At 45.1% G+C, this 25,624-nt stretch overlaps 1 protein-coding gene across 5 annotated transcripts in view; it reads right to left on the bottom strand.

Moving 5' to 3' along the window:
• The window catches only part of FEZ2 (fasciculation and elongation protein zeta 2), a 248,001-nt gene that overhangs the window by 180,309 nt on the left and 42,068 nt on the right, over positions 1–25,624 (bottom strand). For all 5 annotated transcript variants that reach the window (XM_033936550.1, XM_033936552.1, XM_033936555.1 and 2 more), the window contains exon 3: positions 20,212–20,328. In XM_033936550.1, the coding sequence (XP_033792441.1) occupies positions 20,212–20,328 (117 nt within the window). The remainder of the gene's footprint in view (positions 1–20,211; positions 20,329–25,624) is intronic.

The raw sequence follows: 25,624 nt of genomic DNA, 5'->3' as shown, positions 1-25,624 counted from the left end.
GGCTTCGGTTTACGCGGACCTGTACGTTGGCGCTTCCCTAGTTATCTATTTTCTGATGACCATTTCAAAACATACCTAACGACTAAATGGGGTGAATTCCTAGACTTTAATGGTCAGCATAGTAATGATCCGACACTGTTTTGGAGCACGGCTAAGGTGGTGCTCAGAGGAGATTGTATAGCTTATGTAATAGCGCGTAATCGCCGTTTGTCCCGGGGAATACTGCGGTTGGAAAAAGAACTAGCAAGCGCTAAGCGTCAGTATACCCTGTTCCCGACCCGCCACGCTAGGGAACACTTAGCTTCCGTGGAAACGACCCTCAACTCCTATATACATGAGCGCACGGTGAAAATGCTCTTGTATCAAAAATTTTGCTACCATCGCTATGGAAATCGGGCAGGGAAGTTATTAGCCCGCTTGACTTCACAGGTGCGGGGTCACCGTTATGTTTTGGGATTGAGGGATAGTACGGGCCAATTTCAACACACTACTGAACACATTGCACAAATTTTTCAGTCGGGAAGATATATGGGCGCCGGGACTCGGGAGCTGAACCCCTTATTAAGGACTATTTCATGGATTTCAGTTTACAGCCGCTCTCTGACTCGGATGTTAGGTTTCTTAATGCACCCATCACCCCTAAAGAACTACATAAAGCTATCCAAGGCCGAATTTTATTTTATAAACTGCTCTCAGGGCAGCTTAGTCCTTTTTTAAGGGACTATTACTCCCAGGTAATCCAGGATGAACATTTCCCAGGAGAAGCGAATGAGGCTTTAATCACGTTGATATTGAAGCCTGGCAAAGACAGTTCTGCTCCCGAGTCCTATCGCCCAATTTCTTTGCTGAATGTAGACATCAAAATTCTGTCCAAAATCTTAGCTGATAGATTAGCGACCCTTCTCCCCGATGTGATTGTATCCACACAAGTCGGCTTTGTACAGGGTAGACAAGCAGTACACAACGTACGTAAAGGCCTTAGCCTTAGCGCACACGCAATTCCATCACACTCCTATGCTTCTACTCAGTTTGGATGCGGCACAGGCGTTCAACCAGGTCAATTGGACCTCTTTGAAGTGCTAAATGGTATGGGGATATCTGGCTGGTTCGCCTCGGCATTACGCACTTTATATTCCACTCCAACAGCAAGACTACTTGTCATTGACATTATTACTGACCCAATACCTATTGAGAAGGGAACTCGACAGGGCTGTCCCCTGTCACCCCTCTTATTTCTATTGTACCTCGAACCCTTTCTTCGCACAGTGTCTCAGAACCGCGACATAGTGGGTGTGGACTTTGGGACTCATTCACTCAAAATGTTGGCCTTTGCAGATGACGTATTATTTTTGCTATCTGACCCCGCTCACTCTGTTCGATATTTATTGCAAGCGCTTGACGAATTCAAATTTTATTCGGGATTTACGTTGAACTACCAGAAATCTATGGCCCTAGCTAGCCCCATAACACTACAACAGACATGGAGTGGTCACTTCCCATTTACGTGGGCTCAGACTTCAATTCGCTATTTGGGGGTACAGATCCCCTGAGACCTTACGACCCTGTACTCCAGCAATATCACCCCATTGCTTAAAGACACCTCACAACATCTACAGAATTGGTCCACTTTTCCCTTATCGGTGGCGGGCCGGGTAGCCCTTTTTAATATGGTGCTCTTTCCCAAATAGTTATATCACTTCCAGGTTTTACCTCTGCTGCTGTCCCATGCCCATAACATTCGTTTAACGAAAGAGCTACAGCGTTTTCTATGGGGTGGTAAGCGACCACGTATGCCCTTGCTACGGATGTGTCTGCCCAGGGATAGAGGGGGCTATGGTTTATTAAATGTACGTTGGTATGCTATGGCTTGTCAGATGAGTCATATTAATGATTGGTTTAGAGGAACATCTGATTTTTCTGCTACACCACTGGAGTTATCTTTGCTGGCTCCGTTCCATGTGAGCTATTTTCTACATGTGGCGGATCCGAGGATGCGTCCTTTGGTGTCTCATTACCCCATTTTTACGCCGGCCAAAAGGACATGGAGATGGGTCTGTAAAACAGCCAAATTGTCTTCTAGGGTGTCTTTATATTTGCCTATACAGGGAAATGGAGCTTTCCAGCCGGGCATGCAAAATGCCACCTTTCTTAGGTGGCAAGCACAAGGTCTACAATATCTTTTTCACCTGTTTTCGGAGGAGGGGAGCCTGGTCACATTTGCCGAGCTGCAACGAACTTTTGACCTACAGGCTAATAATCTCTTCGCCTATTACCAGATCCGTTACTATGTTCAGTCCCTCCCAGTGGCTACCCTTACTGAAGTCTGCAGGGAGGCGCTTTTGGAACTCTTCAGCCTTTCAGCCCAACAGAGGATTCCTCTACGATTTCATATTGTGGGGATCCGGGATTGTCAAACAAGTACGAATCTGGATATATTAGCGACAGCGTGGGCTGAGGACTTGCATTGCCAGTTGACTGCTCAACAGTTACAACGGGTCCTGAAGAACATTCAGAAGGTGTCACCCAATATTACTCACTGGAAAATGCAATTGAAAATTGTTCTTAGACTTTACATTCTACCGGAACGTGCAGCCCAGATGGGGATTACTGCGTCGCATTCTTGCCCGAAATGCAATCAGGCTCACGCATCTTTGAGTCACATGTTTTGGGTCTGCCCCGCAATCCAACAGTTTTGGAGACATCTTGGCCTATATACCACATCGCTTTGGGGAAGGCGATGGCTTCCGCAACCGAGGGCATTATTTGGATTTTATAATATAGCCTCGCCCAAACCCAGGGGAATGTCAGCATTTATCTCCAGAGCCCTTTTGATGGGAAAAAAAGCCATCCTCACCAACTGGCTCTCCCGTGATCCCCCGTCATATGCACAATGGAGATCCCTAATGATAGTGCATGCAACACTGGAGAGACGCATGGTGGGAGATTTGACTCTTGGCCCAGGTCGCAAATTTTGTCAGGTGTGGGAGCACTTCTGGCAGGACCTCACACCGCGTGCTCGCAGTAGACTTTTGAATCTTTAAGATTTTATTCCCACTCTCAGCTGTTGGACTGGCCATGGATTCTTGGGGAGGGGAGGGGAGGGGGGGATGGGAGGGGAACTGATTATATTGTTGAAAATGTTATTTCCTGAATGGTACTACTGTTTGTATTTGCTTCTTACTGCTGGAATAATAAAAATCATTTAAATATAACATTTTCTATGCGTACAGTGTGCTTTGTGTTTTTTTTTTTATTTTATTGTTGGTAGATCATTTTGACTTGGTCATTTTAAAAGTAGCTCGCAAGCCCAAAAAGTGTGGGCACCCCTGATATAAATAGTATGCAGTACAAATGTGATGTAGAGACTGTGTGATGGTACATTGATGCTTTTAATGATTTCTAATGGGGTTCATCTTTTTTTCAAAATGACCTACTGAGAAATTAGAGGAATGGACTGAAACCCATCTCTAAATTAAGACCATTGGGGATGTGTGTGTTAAGATTAAAGATGACTGTTCTTCTTGTAACAAAACTCAATCTTATTCTTACTCTCTACCTGATGATCTTAAAGAAGAAAAATCTAATGTCTGACACATTGTAATTTTTTTCATTCCAGTACTCCACTAGAGTAGATGTAATATTCCTGTTTATACTGCTACGATGTTCAATGATTCTTGTCTTTACCATTCTTTTTGGTTTTCATATAGATTTACTCTGGCACGTCCCTGATGACATCATCAGAGACGCGGCAAAGCAAATCAGGGCAGTAGAAGGCCCCGAAGCAGCGTGTGTAGAGTGCTGAACACGCTGCTGGAGTCGGGTCCGCGAAGAACGTAGCGGCTGGAGTGGTTTTTCGGCGCTTCCCTTCCCGCCCTGTGAAGTATCGCCGCGGCTCCTCTCGATCCCTGCCAGCGTCGGAAGCCTTCTCCGACGCTGGTGCGGCTGGTGAGAGGAGCCGAATATTGTGGAGAGTCCAGCGCTGGTGGCCAGTCCTGTCGGCAGTGTAGGTAGGTGCTGGAAAGAAGGCTGGGGACTCGCGCATGCGCACTCCTGCAGCCACAGACCTACAGATCATGGAAGCATGCAGTTAAGAGTGCGCATGCGCGGCTAGGGTTTTATTATATATATATATATATATATATATATATATATATATATATATATATATATATATACATACATATATATACATACATATATATATACATATATATATATATATACATATATATATATATATATACATACATATATATATATACATACATACATATACATATATATATATATATACATACATACATATACATATATATATATATATACATACACACACACACTGGTGGGGTGCCTTATTTTACATTTTTTTCTAAAAAGGGGGGGCTGTCTTATTTGATGGCCCTGCCTTATCATCGGGGAAACACGGTAGAAAAAAAAAATGAACAGTTAAGTCCCAGTTTTTGCCGCTGAGACTCTGCCCTCTCACTGTAAAATTAGACTCTACTTAGTCTGTCTTTAAATTTAAAAAATGTGTGTTGTTTTAAAAAACAATTATGTTTTTAGATGTATCTAAATAAAAATAATAACCAAAAATTTATCTTTTTTTATGTCATCTTAGCATATTTTATGCTACAGAACGAATTATTTTTTTTAACATGTATTGTTATGGGAAAACGCGTTTCACATAACGAACTTTTCGCATAACAAACTTGCTCCTGGAACGAATTAAGTTCGTTGTGTGAGGCACCACTGTATATATATATATACTAGTATATATATATATATATACTATATATAGAAACATAGAAAGATGACGGCAGATAAGGGCTACAGCCCATCAAGTCTGCCCATACCATTGACCCCCTTTTAAGTCTACTGGCCCCCTTAACTCTACTGACCTGCTCTATTAAGTCTATATCCTAGTGACCCTATTCATTGGTATGACTCTCGCAGTGATCCCACATAGGTATCCCATTTATTTTTGAAGTCTGGGATACTGCAGGCCTCGATCACCTGTACTGGAAGCTTGTTCCAATGCTCTATCACTCGTTCTGTGAAGAAGTACTTCCTGACGTCTCCACGAAACTTCCCTCCCCTGAGTTTGAGCGGATGTCCTCTTGTGTTCGAGGGTCCTTTGAGAAGAAAGATATCATCTTCCACCTCGACCCGTCCCGCGATGTACTTAAATGTCTCAATCATGTCTCCCCTCTCCCTACGCTCCTCGAGAGTATAGAGCTGCAATTTGTTCAGTCTCTCTTCGTACGAGAGACCTTTTAGCCCCGAGACCATCCTGGTGGCCATCCGCTGAACCGACTCAATTCTGAGCACATCTTTACGGTAATGTGGCCTCCAAAATTGCACACAGTATTCCAGATGAGGTCTCACCATGGCTCTGTACAATGGCATCATGACCTCAGGCTTCCTGTTGACGAAACTTCTCTTGATACAACCCATCATCTGCCGTGCCTTAGATGAAGCCTTCTCCACTTGAGTAGCTGTCTTCATGTCTGCACTGATGATCACTCCCAGGTCTCGTTCTGCTGTAGTCTTGGTCAAAGTTTCTCCATTCAAGGTGTAAGTTCTGCATGGATTTCCATTTCCGAGATGCATGACCTTACATTTCTTGGCGTTGAAGCCCAGCTGCCAGACAGAGGACCAGCTTTCTAAAGTACGGAGGTCCTGTTCCATAGTATTCTGCAGATTGTAGCCGTTTATGATATTGCATAGTTTGGCATCATCAGCGAATAAGGTTACCTTACCTTGAAGCCCTTGAGTCAAATCCCTAATGAATATGTTGAAGAGGAGTGGACCCAGGACTGAGCCCTGCGGCACTCCGCTGGTCACTTCCGACGTTTTGGAGAGGGTGCCGTTAACCATCACCCTCTGAAATCTGCCACTTAACCAATCTTTAACCCATGCAGTTAGTGTTACTCCTAACCCCATCGATTCCATCTTGTTCAGCAGTCTGCGGTGTGGGACACTGTCAAAAGCCTTGCTGAAGTCAAGGTATACGACGTCTAAGGACTCTCCCGAGTCCAGCCTTCTTGTTACCCAGTCAAAGAAGCTGATAAGATTGGACTGGCAGGACCTACCCTTGGTGAATCCATGTTGACTGGGGTCCCGGAGATTCCCCTCATTCAAGACCGTATCTAATTTATGCTTAATTAGTGTTTCCATGAGTTTACACGCTATTGAAGTGAGACTCACCGGTCTATAGTTCGCAGCCTCAGCCTTGCAACCCTTTTTATGCAGAGGAATGATGTTGGCTGTTTTCCAGTCCAACGGAACTTTCCCCGTGCTTAGTGAGAGATTGAAGAGTACGGCCAACGGTTCCGCCAGAACATCTCTCAATTCTCTAAGCACTCTTGGGTGTAAATTGTCCGGTCCCATGGCCTTGTTCTCCTTGAGCCTTGTCAGCTCACTGTAGACGTCTTCAGGTGTGAACTCAAAATTCTGAAACGGGTCTTCCGCAATTTGTTTTGCCTTCAGCTGTGGTCCGTGTCCCGGTGCCTCACAGGTGAAGACTGAACAGAAATATTCATTTAGTATTTCGGCTTTTTCAGAATCCGCCACTGCGTAGTTTCCGTCCGGTCTTCTAAGGCCGTCTGTGTTCCTTTTCCTATCACTAATATGCCTGAAGAAAGATTTGTCCCCTTTTTTAATGTTTTTTGCCAAAGTTTCTTCCACTCGAAGTTTGGCCTCCCTAACTGCTGTTTTGACCGCTGCAGACCTGGTCTTATATTCTACTTTGGTTTCACTTCTCTGCGTACGTTTGTAGGAAAGAAATGCTGTTTTCTTCTCCTTAATGAGGTGCGAGATCTCCTCAGTGAACCATTGGGGTTTATTGTTTCTTATATACATATATATATATATATATACATATATATATATATATATATATACATATATGTATATATATATACATATATGTATATATATGTATATATATGTATATATGTATATACAGTGGTGCCTCACACAACGAACTTAATCCGTTCCAGGAGCAAGTTTGTTATGTGAAACGTTCGTTGTGTGAAACGCGTTTTCCCATAACAATACATGTTAAAAAAAATAATTCGTTCTGTAGCATAAAATATGCTAAGATGACATAAAAAAAGATAAATTTTTGGTTATTATTTTTATTTAGATACATCTAAAAACATAATTGTTTTTTAAAACAACACACATTTTTTAAATTTAAAGACAGACTAAGTAGAGTCTAATTTTACAGTGAGAGGGCAGAGTCTCAGCGGCAAAAACTGGGACTTAACTGTTCATTTTTTTTTTTTTTCTACCGTGTTTCCCCGATGATAAGGCAGGGCCATCAAATAAGACAGCCCCCCCTTTTTAGAAAAAAATGTAAAATAAGGCACCCCCCCGCAAATAAGCCACCCACCGATACCTGTGCTTACCCGAATCGGGTGGTACGGTGGGTGACTCCGTGTAGTCCCTGGCACCCCCGACACGATCGGGGCAAGAGGGAGCTCAAGCCCTCTTGCCCCCCCGACTCCCCGACACGATCGGGGCAAGAGGGAGCTCAAGCCCTCTTGCCCCCCCGACTCCCCGACACGATCGGGGCAAAAGGGAGCTCAAGCCCTCTTGCCCCCCCGACTCCCCGACACGAGCGGGGCAAAAGGGAGCCCAAGCCCTCTTGCCCCGCCGATTCCCCAACTCCCCGACAATATCGGGCCAGGAGGGAGCCCAAGTCCTCCTGGCCACGGCGACCCCCTAACCCCACCCTGCACTACATTACGGGCAGGAGGGATCCCAGGCCCTCCTGCCCTCGACGCAAACCCCCCCTCCCCCCAACGACCGCCCCCCCCCAAGAACCTCCGACCGACCCCCAGCCGACCCGCGACCCCCCTGGCCGACCCCCACGACACCCCCAACCCCCTTCCCCGTACCTTTCTGTAGTTGGCCGGACAGACGGGAGCCAAACCCGCCTGTCCGGCAGGCAGCCATCGACGGAATGAGGCCGGATTGGCCCATCCGTCCCAAAGCTCCGCCTACTGGTGGGGCCTAAGGCGCCTGGGCCAATCAGAATAGGCCCGGGAGCCTTAGGTCCCTCCTGGGGGCAGGGCCTGAGGCACATGGTCGGGTTGGGCCCATGTGCCTCAGGCCCCGCCCCCAGGAGGGACCTAAGGCTCCCGGGCCTATTCTGATTGGCCCAGGCGCCTTAGGCCCCACCAGTAGGCGGAGCTTTGGGACGGATGGGCCAATCCGGCCTCATTCCGTCGATGGCTGCCTGCCGGACAGGCGGGTTTGGCTCCCGTCTGTCCGGCCAACTACAGAAAGGTACGGGGAAGGGGGTTGGCGGTGTCGTGGGGGTCGGCCAGGGGGGTCACGGGTCGGCTGGGGGTCGGTCGGAGGTTCTTGGGGGGGGGGCGGTCGTTGGGGGGAGGGGGGGTTTGCGTCGAGGGCAGGAGGGCCTGGGATCCCTCCTGCCCGTAATGTAGTGCAGGGTGGGGTTAGTGGGTCGCCGTGGCCAGGAGGACTTGGGCTCCCTCCTGGCCCGATATTGTCGGGGAGTTGGGGAATCGGCGGGGCAAGAGGGCTTGGGCTCCCTTTTGCCCCGATCGTGTCGGGGAATCGGCGGGGCAAGAGGGCTTGGGCTCCCTTTTGCCCCGATCGTGTCGGGGAGTCGGGGGGGCAAGAGGGCTTGAGCTCCCTCTTGCCCCGATCGTGTCGGGGAGTCGGGGGGGCAAGAGGGCTTGAGCTCCCTCTTGCCCCGATCGTGTCGGGGAGTCGGGGGGGGCAAGAGGGCTTGAGCTCCCTCTTGCCCCGATCGTGTCGGGGAGTCGGGGGGGCAAGAGGGCTTGAGCTCCCTCTTGCCCCGATCGTGTCGGGGAGTCGGGGGGGCAAGAGGGCTTGAGCTCCCTCTTGCCCCGATCGTGTCGGGGAGTCGGGGGGGCAAGAGGGAACCAGGCGGAGAGAGGGCAGTTAAGCGCAGTGCCTGCGCGGAAGGATGCAGCTCGGGCGACTTCGTTGTGTGAAACGAAGTTCGTTGTACGGATCAAGACATAAAGTTCGTTGTGCGCAGCGTTCGCTGTGCGAGGCGTCCGTTATGCGAGGCACCACTGTATATGTATATATGTATATATATGTATGTATATATATATATATATATATATATATTTTGTTTCTTATATATATATATATACACACACTAGTCGTTAAGCCCATTACATTAACGGGTGCTAGAATTTATGTCTGTCTGTATTTTTCTTTCTGTCTCTTTCCTCCTCTTTCTGTCTCTTTCCTCCATTTCCCTGTCTCTTTGCTATATATATATATATATATATATATATATATATATATATATATATATATATATATATATACACACACACTATATATATATATATATATACATACATACATACATACACACACACTAGTCGTTAAGCCCGTTACATTAACGGGTGCTAGAATTTATGTCTGTCTGTATTTTTATTTATGTCTCTTTCCTCCCTCCATTTTCCTGTGTAGCGCTGTCTCTGCTTTCGTCCTCAGTCTGCATTCTCAAGCTGTAACATTACTGCTTAGCTTTTTCTCCCTGCAAGCATCTCTGCTCTCTTTCTCATCCCCAGTCTCTTTGCTATTTTTCTCTTCTTTCAGGGGTCTCTGCTCTCCTTTCTCTATATGTTCCTGATTCCTGCAAACTTCTGTTTTCTCTGTATGCTCTTGATCCTGTGTTTCCCTGTAGGTGTCTCTTCCTTTTTTTTTTTATTCCTTCTTCACGTATGGTTGATTTATTAAAAGTTTTTATATTTTTCCTATTTGTTGCATGCCTTTCTCCTTGGCAGCTGTATGTTTCTCTTTTTTTGCTTTCTGTGTTTGTTTGTGTTTTTTTTGCTGATTGTCTACTTGGTCGCTGTCAGTCTGTCTGTCTCATTGGCTGCTGTATGTCTGTATGTCTTTTTTGCAGTCTAATTCCTTAGCCACTGTATGTCTATATGTCTTTTTTTCCTGAATTTATCCTTGGGCATTGTATTTTTTATTTTTTTCTGCTTGTCTCCTTGGCTGTTTGTATTTTTTTTTTTTGCTGTCTCCTTGCCCACTGTCTCTCTGTCTGTCTACTTGGACGCTGTTTTGTAAGTATGTTTGTATTTTTTTTGTTGTCTGTCTCCTTGGCTGCTGTATGTCTGTTTGTCATTTTTTTCCTGTCTCTCTCTCTCTCTTTGTCCTCTGTGTTTTGTTATTTTTTCAATCTGTCTCTTTAGCCCCCTGTCCTTCTGTGACTGTCTGTGTGTCTCTCTCTCCTTGTCCACTGTTTGTTTGTTTTTTTCAATCTCTCTTTAGCTCCTGATCCCCTGTCACTGACCCTTGCGACTGCATGTTATTCCAGCTGGGTTTCCATGGCAACCCTGCTCGCAGGTCTGTGAGTGTAGGGCCATTTTGTTATATCCTCGTGGGAAGCTGTCCGGGTTTGGCGGCGCCGTGTAGGGCGGAAGCGGGGAGGCGGGGCCTCAGCGCCGCAGGCCCCCAGGAGCCCGAGGCCGGCGGCGGGTGAGGCAGGGACATGCCTGGCATGCCATGGTGCAGGAGGAACGGAGATCGGCGGCTGACTGCGGTCCGGCTTGTGGAGGCGATCGACTGGTGACGTATAAGCGCGCAAGCGCACTCCTTCGGCCACAGACCTACAGGCGCACAGAACACGCAAATAGGAGTGCGCATGCGTGGCTAGCTCTTTATTATATAGGATAATAAAACCCTAGCCACGCATGGGGATATGATGTAAATGACATTACTAGTGTTATAGTTTGAATGATGTCAAGAGTATATTTTCTATTCATTTTTGGATGAATAAAGATGGTAATGTCCAGACTCAGTTTGCAGACACTACATTTGCCACATTTCTTATGGCCATGAGGTAATGATATCTCTTGCTCTGAAGATGGGGTAATAATAGGAAGCATAGAGTGAACCAATCTATCTTTTAAGTTTCTTTCCTGGGAGTAAACCATTATGGTTTTCTTGTTTCTGAAGCATTTGTTGGATATTTAGAAAGGGGGAAATGATATATGAATTTGTCATAAAATATAATTTGATAGAATTTAAGTGCTCTTAAAGTGTAAAATGTCTGTATAATATGTTGCGCTTATTTTTGGCTTTAAAATGAATAAAGATATTTAAAACAGAAAAAAAATTGTTCTCAAAGTTTCCATTTTTCTTGCAATAAAAGTTATTTCTTTAACCAACTCAGTTTCTAGAGCTTTCATTTCATTTCAGTCAATTTACTTCCCGTTTTTCCAATTTCTCATTCACTTTTTTTAGAGTCAAACCCTGTTGCTCTACCTTGAAACAGATAGTCCCATAATCCATACTTAAAGTAGAAAAAGAAAGTTTGAGATTTGCATCCTTAACTGAAATGGCTTGCCTAAGGCTTCCATGTCTATCTTTTCAGGTCTCTCCAATACCCCAAATCTGATGTTAGACCTACCAGAAGAACCTCTCACCGCTGCCCTAGTGTGGGGTAATTGATGTATTTCTCCAGCCGCTCCGTCCCCTAACAAGGCTAATGCAGCTGGTCCTCCGTCGCTGAGTTCCAAAAACCCTTCTCTGAGCTTTGGCTCCTCAGATGCTCCCTCCACTGGTTTACTTCCGGGTTGGGGTGGGGCTAACCTCTGCTCCAGGTTCAACACCACCCATTCGTGTAAGCCAAGTTTGCCCGAAGAACTCAGGATCTCCCCTAAAGTAGGTACAGCAGATTCACCTGATCGTGCAAAGGCTCCCACCACGGTCATCTGCACCAGCCGTTGTGGGACCACCACAATCGCTGGAGGATTGACACGAGGGGCAGCTTTCCTCTTCCCCATATCCAGGTATGAGGAGTACTGTTAAGCAATGCTGGCAGAGTTGAATTCGCGAAGCCTCCCTCTCAGGCGTCCGTTCCAGTCGCCATCTTGATTTCATCTCCATGAAGCTCGGACACCTTCTTAACTTTTTGGGGTCACATTGCCTTGGTTGTAAGGAAGATGTTCTTTAAAATCCGTTTGGTACTGAAATTACGAGATTTACTTTCCTTTGATAACTTTCAACAGGTTATGAAGTCTTGTATTGCCTCATTTGGACTATTGTAATGTCCTATTATGTGGTCCTCCTACAAAGTTATTAAAGGCTTTGCAAGTGGCTCAGAATACGATAGCAAGAGTGATTGGAGGTATCTCCTGTAGTGAGAATATGTCTCCTTTGTTGGCCAAGCTGCCTCAGCTTCCAGTGCTTTGGAGAATTCAGTTTAAGATCTTGGTGCTAGTATTTACAGTTGACACCTGGTAACAGTAAGAAGTAATCCCACTGCTATTACAGCACTTCTTTCATGAATGACTTCGTTATTATGTTTAAGGTCCTCAGCGGGCCACCACACACTCAAATAATTTCATAGTGTGGGGCTTTATGCTCCCATTCGTCACTGGACCGGTTGAAATAACTATAATTTTTATTGAAAAAGTTTTATGCAAATACTAAAAGTACTTAGCTTATGGTTTTGACGCTAGCCGGGAAGGTTCAGAAACATCAGCCACCAACATGTTTCGCCCGTGTAACTCAAGGGCTTTATCAAGGCTCCCTCTCCCGTTTATGATCAGTTTACTCCCACCATCGCGTCATATACGAAAATCGTATATGACGCGATGGTGGGAGTAAACTGATCATAAACGGTAGAGGGAGCCTTGATAAAGCCCTTGAGTTACACGGGCGAAACATGTTGGTGGCTGATGTTTCTGAACCCTCCCGGCTAGCGTCAAAACCATAAGCTAAGTACTTTTAGTATTTGCATAAAACTTTTTCAATAAAAATTATAGTTATTTCAACCGGTCCAGTGACGAATGGGAGCATAAAGCCCCACACTATGAAATTATTTGAGTGTGTGGTGGCCCGCTGAGGACCTTAAACATAATAACGAAGTCATTCATGAAAGAAGTGCTGTAATAGCAGTGGGATTACTTCTTACTGTTACCAGGTGTTATATGTATTTATTCTTCTTTCAAAAAGTGGTGATTTGAGTGCCCAGAGTTTCACAGTATTTACAGTTGTGCATCATATTCTGCCCAAAGCAGTGGCTACTGCAATTGTACCTCGTTTGTTACATTCTGAGTTTAGGCAATTACTGGAAGTGCATTCTTTAGGAACTATAGTTAAGGCGACTAGTCGTTCTTGTGTTGTTTTGTGTAGTAGGCCCTTTATTATGGAATGCTTTTCCAGATTTGGTTTGCCGGGTTTTTTATTTTTTTTAACTTTTTGTGTTATTATATTGGGTCATCATGGTTTACTAAAAACATTGCCTGATCACAATGCAAGATTACTTAACATACTGCTGTTCATGGCTCTTAAAACATTTTATATTGTTGGAAAGACTTATCTAAGGAGAACTATGTTACCTGGTGGAATATGCTTTGTCTTACAGTACAGTATGAAAGCGTTATTGCTGAGAAGAATAAGTCCATGAGCTCTTACCTTAAAATATGGAATCCAGTCATAGTAATATGGGCTGATGTCATTCAGTTACTGTGCTGGTCTATAGTTAACAATATTTGAACATATATATTATGTTATGGCTCATCTCTTATTTCATACCTATGGAGTATGATTCCGGTGTCTCTCAGTGCTTTGAATACTGTGCACATCGTTGGCAGCAGGTTGTGCTGACACTCTCCTGTTGAATAGGCATGGTTCAATCTGTTGTACTGCATTGTTTGTCAACACTCTAAGATTTCTTGCTTTGCATGGCATATTGTTTTCATGCCCTGTTAACAATTCCTGTTCTTGCTATATATTAAAATCAATAAAATATTTGAAGTAAAAAAAAAAAAAACATTTTGTAAGTGTTTGAAAGCCCATTTTTTTCAAGAGGCCTTTTATAAGTTGTGATTTGAACATACTATTAATGTTGGATATATTGATGATTGAAGTTAAGATAGTTTTGATTTTAGGTTATAATTTGTGTGTTTAAACCAGGGGTAGGGAACTCCGGTCCTCGAGAGCCATAGTCCAGTCGGGTTTTCAGGATTTCCCCAATGAATATGCATTGAAAGCAGTGCATGCAAATAGATCTCATGCATATTCATTGGGGAAATCCTGAAAACCCGACTGGAACACGGCTTTCGAGGACCGGAGTTCCCTACCCCTGGTTTAAACAATGATGTGTATTTCTTTTCTAATCCACATAGCTTTTTGGATATGCAGAATATAAATGTTTTAAATAAATAAATATTTCTCAAACTCTCCATCTGCTTGCACTAACTGAGACCTGGCTTTGCACTGAAGACTCTGCTTCAGTTGCTTTTCTCCCATACACCTTGCTCAGTTGGTCATGGAACTGGTGTTGGGCTGTTACACTTACCTTGTAGATTTCAACCTCTTCCACCTCAGCCTCACCACTTTCTTCCTTCAAAGTCCATTCCATCAGTATTTGCTCCTCTAGCTCTCAGAGTAGCAGTCATTTATCGATCCCCTGATAAATTCCTTTCCTCCTTTCTCACTGACTTTGACTCCTGGCTTTACTTCTTTCTCAAACCTTCATCTCCTTCCCTCATTTTTGGTGATTTTAACATTTATGCTAATGACCCTTCTGACTCTTATGCTTCTAGGTTTCTTACTTTAATATTGTCATTCAATCTCGAGCTGTGCTCCACTATCCCTATGCACAGAATGGTCACTGTCTTGATCTTGCTAATCGACTACAAAAAATTGTGCCTACTATTATTTCCATCAACCAGAATGGATTTATGAATGGTTGTATGTCCAGTGACAATACCAGGTTATTTATTGAAATTTTGCAGAATGTTTCAGAGGTCAATTATCAATATATAGCTATTGCCCTGGATGCGGAGAAAGCCTTTGACAGAGTTGAATGGTCTTTCTTGTTTTTTGGTTTTTTTTTTTATAATTCTTTATTCATTTTAATACTTTCATCAAGAATAAAGAATTATTAAAAAAAAAAAAAAAACCAAGAAAGACCATTTTTTGCTTGAAACATTAAGATTTGGTTTTACACAAAAGGCAATAAATATGTTTAAAGTTCTATATACCAAACCAACCTCCAGGTTATTTATAAAATAACAAGTCATCAGCTGCCTTTAACCCATCTACAGGAATGAGACAAGGCTTCCCTTTGTCACCATTACTGTTTAATGTAGCTTTGGAGCCTTTATGAATTGCTTTTCAACAACATAATAATATTAAAAGTATTCAGTTTGGAAATCATATAGCCAAGTATTCAGCCTATGCGAATGATGCTTTGTTGTATTCCATTTTGGACTCTATACCTCACATCCTTGAGGTTATTGAAAGATACTCCAAGTTCTCTGGATACAAACTGAATCGTTCCAAAACTGAAATTATGCCTCTTAACTGTCTGGGTGTTAACATAGAAGTCTTGGAATATAAATTCAACATGGTATCCTCTAAATTAAAATTCCTAGGTATATTATTTGGTTCTAGCATTGAAGAAACTATCCTATTAAACAAAGAGGCTCTGATTAAGTCAACGCAAGATTTAACTAAAAAATGGACACCATTACGTCTTTCATGGTGGGAAAGGTTGGACACCATTAAAATGATGATAATGCCCAAAATTAATTATACTCTCCAGATGCTGTCTTTCTATTTTAATTCTAAAGTGTATCTTAAGTTGGAAAAAATACTATCATCTTTCCTGTGGAACAACAAGCCGCCGCGTATCACCATCAAAAGACTAAAAGCCAATAAGTCATCTGGGGGAGTTAATTTTCCTAGCTTCCTGAAATATCATACAGCTCACATACTCAAACAATCTGCTGGATGGTTTGTTGATAGTGTAGTGCAGAAGAGCATCCTGAATGGTTGCATGTGCACTTATCACTATTGGATAATTATTCCCTATGTCTTCTACCGTTTTCCTCAAACATTAAGTTAACTAATAGAGATGCTCTTCTTGATAGTATGTTGCAAGCTGTGAAGAGGATAGAGAAATGCTTTACTACACCATGGGAGTCTACGCTACATGTGCCGATATGGAACAATAATCAGATCAAGATACAAGGGAATATTATGGTACAATGGTCTGTGTGGCAACGGGCATGTATATGGTCAATTTGTCAATTGCAAAAAGATGAAAAGTGGTTATCATTCCATGATCTGCAACATGAATATAAGTTACCTCCCAATCAGTTTTATAAATGGATACAGATCCAGCACTGTCTTAGTGCTTTATTAAGGTGTAGGTCACTATGTTCTACCACTCCGAGCCTGTTGTCTTTTATGTCAATATAATATCATCTAAAAAAGGGGCTGCTTCCAAGTGGTACAAAATAATAATAATAATAATCAGTTTATATATCACAAAGCAGTAAAGTTCTATGCGGTTTAAAGTAGTTAAAAAAAAAAAAAAAAGAATAAGTTGAATAGAACTAAAAAAGTTAAAAGCTAATAATTAGAGACAAATGATCAAAATAGTGCATAATAAAATTTTTATGAATTAGCTGCCTAAATACTTCGAAAACAGATATGTTTTTAGATGTCTCCTAAATTCCCCATAAGTATCAGTAAGAAAAAAAAATGTTCTAAATCCTTACCCCATAACGCTGCTTGATATGAAAAAAAGATTTTGATGATGTTTAAGTTTACATCTTCTAACAGGCAGAAAAACAAAATTCAGATGTGAGTTTCTCTTATGTCTATTGGTTGCAAAAGAGAAAAGCTCAATTATATATTTGGGAGCTAAACCAAACAAAGCCTTAAAATAATGTTGGCAAATGCTTTTTCTCATCCCAAAGGAACGAAATCTATATGGTAATTTGATAATTAAGAAGGATATTTCTGAGCAATGTTGGGAGCAGGTTTGGAATTTCATTCATAAATCATTACTATCAGCTACAATTAAACAATCCATATTTTTTGTGTTTCAGAAAGCTATTTAGATACTCTATAAATTATCAAAAATTAAAAGTGATAAATCAAATAAATGTTCATCATGTTTAAAGGAAGTTGGCACCTTAGTCCATTCACTGATTACTGGCTAAAAATTTGGGATACTATGTATATACATGTATGCATATATATGGGATACCATATACATGAATGCATGTATATGTATTGGGCATGTTGAGACAGTCACAGGGACTGACTTTTGTGGGTGGGGGTAGTCGCAGGGTAGTTTTTAGTGGTGCAGCAGTTTGTGGGACTCTGGGGCACTTGCCAGGGGAGGGGCAGTTTGTGGGGTGCTGGGGAAACTGCAGGAGGATAGTTTTTTTATTTATTTTAAAAATTTCTAGTCCTCCTATCAACTAAGCAGATTACAGGTTCACATACATAAGTAAAAAGACACACTTGAAATATACAAATTCAAACATCTACACACAATTGAAAATCATATAAAGTATCAGTGCCCCGGTTCAAATTTGGTCCTTGTGAAAGAGCTACCGACATCTTCTTATTTATGGAAAGCTCTAACAAATAGATGTGGTTTTAACAGTTTTTTTAAAAGGATCTAAATTCAGAACACAACCTCACTGAGTGTGGGAGCAGTTTGAGGGGTGGTAGGATAATTGTGAAGGGGAGTTTTGAGAGTGAGAAAGTCTACAGAGTGGTGGGGAAGCTGAAAGGATAGATTTGGGGATTGGGCCAGCTGGCAGGGTACTGAGGCAGGTACAAGGGAATAGCTTATGGATCCAGTGCAGTTGGGTGAGGATTAGATTTTGGGGTTAGGGATAGTTTATAGTAGGGGTCCCCAAAGTCCCTGCTTGAGGGCCAAATCCAGTCAGGTTTTCAGGATTTCCCCAATGAATATGCATTGAAAGCAGTGCATGCACATAGATCTCATGCATATTCATTGGGGAAATCCTGAAAACCCGACTGGATTTGGCCCTCAAGGAGGGACTTTGGGGACCCCCTGGTCTATAGGGTCATAAGACATCTGAAAGGGAAGGATTGTTTTGGGGCTGGGAGAGTAGAAAATGGGAAGCAGAAAATTGAAAGGAACTGCTATATCTCACTGTATAAGATTCTATGCTACAGAAATATAAGAATGTGCATTTTGTTTATACCATATTTTATAGTAATCCTTCTCTAAATTTTAATTATGTGCATTTAAAATTGTGAACCACTGTGAACCTCGAAATGAGCAGAACATATTTTAAATAAATTAAACAAATAATGGCCTTCTGACTCTTCTTTATCCTCCCCTCAAAAAAAAAAAGGAACTTTACCAAAAAAAGCTTTAACCAATTTTAAAATTATTAATGCACCTCCTTCTTATGTTTTGTAGATATGGATTATAGAGACAAGCCCATAATGCTTATAAACTGTCCTGCTGGTTTATTTTAGTTTTACCTCTGAGAATAACCTCTGGCTAAATGAAAGCAGTGGTTTATTTGGTACATGTTTGAGATTTCTCAATCAGATAAACAGACCAACTCATAGAAAGGCCCCTATGCACAACACTCCAACGTTACAGTAAAATTTACTGTGGCGGGAGCAATTTTTCCCCAACAGCTGAAGTTCAGCACGAATAGCATACAAATTATATGCATGATATTTGTGTGGAGCAGCCCTGGTAAAAGGGGGAGGAACTGTACCCAGTACCTGCTCAGAAGAGCAATCACTAGGAACGGCTCTTTCCTAACCCTCCTGTCAAATTATTTTGCTGCTGTCGATACCCACCGATCAGCGCCGGCAGGATTCCTCAAAGCTGCCGTGGCTTTGGCCTTCCCCTGCCATTCAGCTGTTTGGAGCTTCCCCTGCACACTCCCTCCTGTGGGCTGGCCTGCCTCTTCAAAACAACAGGCCTTCCCTGAGCATCCTGGGATGCACAGGGAGAGGCCTAAGCCCTGATTGGCTTAGGTGCCCAAGGCCCCTCCCCTGGGCAGGGTTTTAGGCACCTGAGCCAATCAGGGCCTTAGGCCTGTGCCCAGTGCAACCTGGGATGCATCAGGAAGGGGAAGCACAGCCATTTTAAAGAGATGGGACTGCCAGCAGGAGGGAGTGGGCATCTCTCCTGCCAAACTTAAAAAAAAAAAAAAAAAGTACAGGGTGGGGTGTGTCTGGGGGTCCTGTCCCGGCCCTGTGGCAGGAGGATATGGCCATCTATCCTGCCGGTTTTTTGATTTGTTTGTTTTTTAAGGTGTAGGGTCAGGGATTGGGAGCGGCCATAGATTAGAGAATGACATGAGAACAAATTTTTTCCATCCCCATGGGAACTCATTTTCCTGTCCCATCGAGTTCTTTTCCTGTCCCTGTCCTCATCTACACAAACTTCAAACTCTTTAAAATCATAAGTGTTCAAGGCTTGTGCGATTAAGGCAGAGCTTACAGGAATGGGACAGTGACAGTGACAAAACTTGTGGGGACAGGACGGAGAAACTGAGTTCCTGCGGGGACAGGGAAAAATTTGTCCAAGTGTCATTCTCTACCATGGACAGCTGAGGGGAGGGATCGGAGGCATGGAGGTTGGTTTATATTTTCTTTTTTTCTGGGGGTGTCTGAGCTGTCAAGCCTCAATTTCCTATCAGTGCCTGAGACAGTCAGTGCTCAGACACAGACAGGAAAGTAAGGCTACAACAACTCAGACCCTGCCGGAAAATGTTGCCTGTAAAAAGTAAGCAAAAAGTTTAGAGCATTATACGGGAGTGCTCATTACAATACTAATGAGCTCCTTGTAATGCATTTGCATAGTGCACTCAGTGGCTGCTACAACAATCGGTAACAGCCACAGAGAACCCTTTTGAGCATTGGGAGGAGAGTTTCCTTGCAAGTAGACTGGTTAAAGCCAGTCTTACATGCATGGAAACCTTTTGTGCATCAGGGCCAAAGTCTGAAAACCAACATTAAAATTTTAAATTTTACTCAAGCTTCTAGCAAACAAATGTGTCTAGAATATAATTGGATGGCTGAATTTGCAAGATGTCTATAGTAGATGTCACTGCTAACATAATTTTATGCCAGCTATACTGGTTATCATTGGAGACTTGATCAAAATTTCAGTGTCGGTTTTCAAAGCTGGAACAAAATTTTCTGGTGTCTTTTTTTCTCCACTTAGTTTTAGAGCTTGTCCTGTGAACTGCAGATGTTCTGTGGCTTAGCTCTCACTATATTTTGATTGTTTTGGTTTCAGAGAATAGTTATGAATTGTTTTTTATTTTGTTAAATTATTGCAACAATTCCATGTTTTGTTTTTCATTTTAAAAAGCATTATTGTTTTAAATCCACATTTTTAAACTGTGTTTCATCTTGTACCTGTTCAGCTGTGAACAATGGTTCATCATTGATACAAGAGACAATGATAGAATGCATATCCAACTGTTCCCTTAGCTCCTCATCATCTGATAGGTCAAGGTTCAAATTGTCATTTACCTAAAAGCAACCAGAGATAATTATCCAAATGTATGCCTGTCTTCTCAGTAAAACAGTTTAGACACCATATTGATTTATCAGCATCAACAATCACACAGTTTTGTCTTAAGCATCATATAGTATATCTTTCTGCATGCCAGCTTGACTTTGCTATTACAAATGATCCGTTGTTATTTACTTTATTTTCTTCCATGATACTCCTCTATCATTTCTTTCTAGACATCTATGTACATGGGATGCAATGCTTTAATCTGCTTTATAACATTACTGTACCCAAAACACAAAAATTAAATATTTGTATCTTTCAGCAAGTCCATACTCCCTATATCTAATCAGAAACTAATGGGTAAATAATGGGTAAACATTGAAGGAACTAAAGCCAGTACTGGGCAGGCTTGCACTGCCTGTGTCCCATGTATGGACATTCAGTTGAGGATTGGCTGGGGTGGGTTTCGATGGATGGGATGTTTAAGATGGGCTGGAGTGAGCTTTGAAGGAGACTCCAGTAGATGAAACCTAAGCACACTTCTGAGCAGGGATCTGGGTTTATGGCCCAGAAATATCTAAGAAAAAAGACCATTTAAACTAAATTAATTTATGGAGCGTGTATGGTTGGGCAGACTGGATTGACCACTTGAGTCTTTATCTGCCGTCATTTACTATGTTACTATGTTTATCCCAGGACAAGCAGGCAGCATATTCTCACATGTGGGTGACGTCATCCACGGAGCCCCGACGCGGACAGCTTTTCAAGCAAACTTGAAAGAAAATTCAAGCTTGCTGTGCTGCACCACGCATGTGCATGCCTTCCCGCTCCACTAGAGGGTGCATCCCCACCTCGTGGTCCTCAGTTCTAAAGTTTCCGCGCAGCCAGAAGACCTGTTTTTGTGTTTCTTCGGTTACTTGCCTTCTAGCACCGTGGCCTTGTCTTTTTTATACGGGGTCGCTGTGCGCATTCGCTCTTTTTTGTTTTACTTACAGTTAAAAAAAAAAAAAGTTTTCTTTTTGTTTGTGTTCCGGCATCCGGGGGCTCCCGGGTTGCCGTTTCCGCGTGGCCTTGTTTGGTCACGGCCTGTTTTTGTTTTTCATGTCCCGGCCCTTGTCGGGGTTTAAAAAGTGCATCAAGTGTAATCGGCTGTTGTCGATCACCGACCCCCATCAGTGGTGCCTTTTGTGTTTGGGAGCTAATCACCCTACCGACTCGTGCCCCAGGTGTGCGACTTTTCAGTCTCGGGCTCTCCGCCGCCGTCGCGCACGCATGGCAGATTTGTTTGTGGTGGAGCCGTTGGCGGGCCAGGCCTCGACGTCGGCATCGGCTTCGGCCCCGGCCTTGACCTCGGCCCTGTCCTGACTGTCCTCGGCCTCGAAACCCTCGTCTTCGGGCTCGAAGCCTTCACAGGGTAAAGTCCCCGCTTCTCTCCTCAGGTACCACTCCAGCGAAGAAGCCAGCCTCGGGGCCTCGTCAAGGCATGGTGGGACGCCCTCTGCCCCGGCCCTTCAAGTCGGGGCCTGTATCCACTCCTAGGGAATACTCGGTACCGAGGTCGCCCTCAGTGGCATGTACCGCTGCCACCGATATGCCGTCCATGATGGCGGTCCCGGTTTTTCAGGACATGCTCCGGGCTCTAATTTCTTCAGAGTTGTCCTTGGCTTTGGCCCACTTGCAGCTTCCCTCGACCTCGGCCTCGGACCAGCTTGAGCGGGGCGTTCGGGTGTCTTGGGGCAAGGTGCTTCATCCTCTGAGTCTTCCCCCAGGGCCTCGGGGGGGTTCTTCGCCCTCGGGTCCGCCTCGATTGAAGCGCCATCCTAAACGCTCTCGGGGATCCCCTCCAAGGCGGGGTCGCTTCCCGCCGGCTCGGACCGTTGAGCACTTCGGGTCTCTGACCTTTCTCTTTCGAACCCTGGGTTGCTTCGGTTGCCTCCTCGGAAGGGTTCGCTCCGGGGCTCTCGGGATCCCTCCCCGAGGCGTCAGAGGGTTTCGGTGCCCCATACCCCGAGGTCATCCCCGAGGGGCTCCTCGGGACCTCAACGGTCCTCGACCCCGGCACGTTCTATCGGCACTGCCTCTTGGGGTTCGGGTCGTGGTGCTGGCCGTGAGACCTCGCCCTCTTTCTCGGTGGCTCACTGTTCTCGCTTGCCTACTATGGAGGACGATCGGTCCGGTGTGCGGCCTTCCTCGTTTTCAAAGTTTGTTCTGGATTAGAGAATGACACAGTGGTGGTTTACCCGCGGCTACCGCATTTAGCCGTGGGTAACCCGCCGGAACGGGGAAAGAAAAATAGCAGTCGCTGCGGGGACGGGGACAAGGCCATTCACCGCCCCGTGGAGCGGTGAATGGTCTTGTCTCCGCAGTGAGGTATCAAGGATCGCGCGGTCCCCGCAGCCACCGCCCGCCCATAGCGTTTTGCCAGCTCCCTCCCTGCACCTCACCTTATATTTCGAGTTTGTCGGCTTCCTTTTTCCCGCGCGGCTGCGCGAGTCAATCAATTTTCTCCTCTGACGCAACCGGAAACAGGAAGTTGCAGGAGAGAAGTTTGATTGACTCGCGCAGCCGCGCGTGCACGGCTTTTTGAACGCGTGCAGCTCGGGAAAAAGGAAGCCGGCAAACTCAGAATATAAGGTGAGGTGGAGGGAGTGTGGGGGCTGCTGGACCTTTATTTAAGTACAGTGGAACCTTGGTTTACGAGCATAATTCATTCCAGAAGCATGCTCGTAAACCAAATTGCTCGTATATCAAAGCAAGTTTCCCCATAGGAAGTAAGGGAAACTGCTTTGATTGGTTCCATCTCCTCCTCCACCACCCCCCCTCCACGAGGCTACCGGCGCTGCTCCATTCTCCCCCCCTTGAGGAATCCGACGCTGTTCCAAACCCCTCCACGTGATCAGCTTCCCTGCGAAACAGCATCCCCTCCCCCCGCTCGTGTTGCCCCCCCTCCACCGCGATCCTACTTTCCCCCCTCCCGAGCAATCAATGGCACCCTTTACCTGACGGCACCAGTGCCGGTGCCCGAAGATCCTCCCTCTTCTGGCGCGGCTGGGCGGTGCGTCGGAGATCCTCCTTCTCCTGGGCTGGGCTGGACTGGCTTTGAGCATTTGCGCATGCTCAAAGCCTTCTGGTCTCGCTCTCTCCGAGATTGAGAGCGAGACCAGAAGGCTTTGAACATGCGCAAATGCTCAAAGCCAGTCCAGCCCAGCCCAGACCAGAAGAAGGAGGATCTCCAACGCACCGCCCAGCCCAGGCCACGCCAGAAGAGGGAGGATCTTCGGGCACCGGCACTGGCACTGGTGCCAAGTCGGGTAAAGGGTGTCATTGACTGCTGGGGGGGGGAAGTAGGATCGCGGTGGAGGGGGGACAATGCGAATGGGGGAGGGGGATGCCAGATTGCTAGGGGGGATGCCGGATCGCCGGGGGGGGGGGGGGGGCGCTCGTACAGCGAGGCAAGCTCGGTTTACGAGGCACCAAGTTTGCGAATGTTTTGCTCGTCTTGCAAAACACTCGCAAACTGGTGCACTCGTAAACCGAGGTACCACTGTATATAAATACTTAAATAAATATGTAGGCTTCTGCCTTGGGGCAGAATGATTTGTTTGTAATGTCTGCCGGTGCAGAATCCAAGCGCTGGAGTGCATTCCAGGCGATCTAGGAGCCCTATTGGAATACGCTCACTCATCAACAACATAGTCTTATATTGAATAAATAATTGGTTTCTGTGGGTGGAAGTTGGGTGAGGGGAGTTGTACTGATTATGGGATGGTGGTAGTTTTTTTTTGGGGGGAGGGATGTTATAATATATGGGGAAAAAAAACTCTCCTGCAAATCTATTTTTCTCTTTCTGCTTTCTCTTAAACATTGGCCTCTACTGTTCACTTCTTTGGTATTGTATCATATTTTTATCTTACTTTTGTTTATTATTGTAAAATTCTTCTGTAATCGGTAACTTGGACTGGATGTATTCCTATTTGGCCTTTGTTTGTTATGTGGTTTGCTCGCAATAAAGATGATTATATATTTTTTTAAAGATTCACCATGGTGGCTCCACATTTTGATTCAATTGCATTACAAGCAGCATTTCCCACAGCCCTTCTCTCATGTTTTCCACTCCCTCCTCGGTATCATCAGCCTGAGTGAGAGTGGTTCTTTAACTTGCAAACATTTGTACACAGCCTGTGCTCTTTCATAAGACAGGGACGACGAGGGCAACCTATTAATATAATGGTGGCGCTGCTGATTTGTTTACACATCTCTAGTTCAGCAGCAGGAACTTTGATTTATAAGAATGGAATAAGCTAAATATTAGCGTACTAAGGCTCATATGGATGCTGCGGGGACGGTGACGGGGCGGTGCAAAGGATGGTGGGCCAGGGACGGGGCGGTGACGGGGACAGATTTTTTCCCCGTGTCATTCTCTATTCTGGATATGGGGCAGGCCTTGGATTTGGACCTTATGGCTGGATCCAAATATTCCAAGGAGTTCCTGGCGGAGCTGGATTTGCCTTCCCCGCCCAGGGAATCTCCCCGCCTCCCATTGAATCCGGTGCTCCAGCAGACTTTTTTGAGAAACCTTGAATCCCCGTACGCGGTGATGGCGGTTCCATCTAAAATGGAGTCCAAGTACCGTACCCTGCCCTGTACGGGGTTTGAGCAAGCCCAGTTATCCCACCAGTCGTTGCTGGTGGAGTCATCGCTCAAGAAATCCCACCTTCCAGGGTTTCTGCAGCGGTTCTGCCGGGGCGCGAGGGCCGCACGCTTGATAAGTTTGGGCGGAGACTCTATCAGAACTCCATGATGGCTAATCGGGTTCTGAATAGAGGTCTGCACGGGAACGGGGATCGCGGGGATCCCGCGGGTCCCGCGGGGATCCCGCGGGTTCCCCCCCTGGCCCACGGGACTCCCACGGGGACGCCCCCTGGCCCACGGGACTCCCACGGGGATGCCCCCCTGACCCACGGGACTCCCACGGGGACGCCCCCTTGCCCACGGGACTCCCACGGGGATGAAAACAACCTACCTAAATTCTGGCGATGCAAGTCTGGCGATGCAAGTCTGGCGTCGGGTCGGGAAATAGCCATGTTGAGCAGTGAGCTCAGCACGTACACAGATGAAAGCCTTGCTTGCTGATTGGTCCGGCGGCCCCGCCCCACCGTGCCGCCGGACCAATCAGCAAGCAAGGCTTTCATCTGTGTACGTGCTGAGCTCACTGCTCAGCATGGCTATTTCCCGACGCGGGCATTAGGCTGTTTTTTGTCATTTCGGGTGGGGGATGGCAGCGGCAGCGGCAGCAGCAGCCTGAAAAAG

The sequence above is a fragment of the Geotrypetes seraphini genome, chromosome 3 (genome assembly GCF_902459505.1).
Source record: "Geotrypetes seraphini chromosome 3, aGeoSer1.1, whole genome shotgun sequence".
Classification (NCBI taxonomy): Eukaryota; Metazoa; Chordata; class Amphibia; order Gymnophiona; family Dermophiidae; genus Geotrypetes; species Geotrypetes seraphini.
Note: the sequence above shows the minus strand (reverse complement) of the source record. Positions and strands in the feature narration are given on the sequence as shown.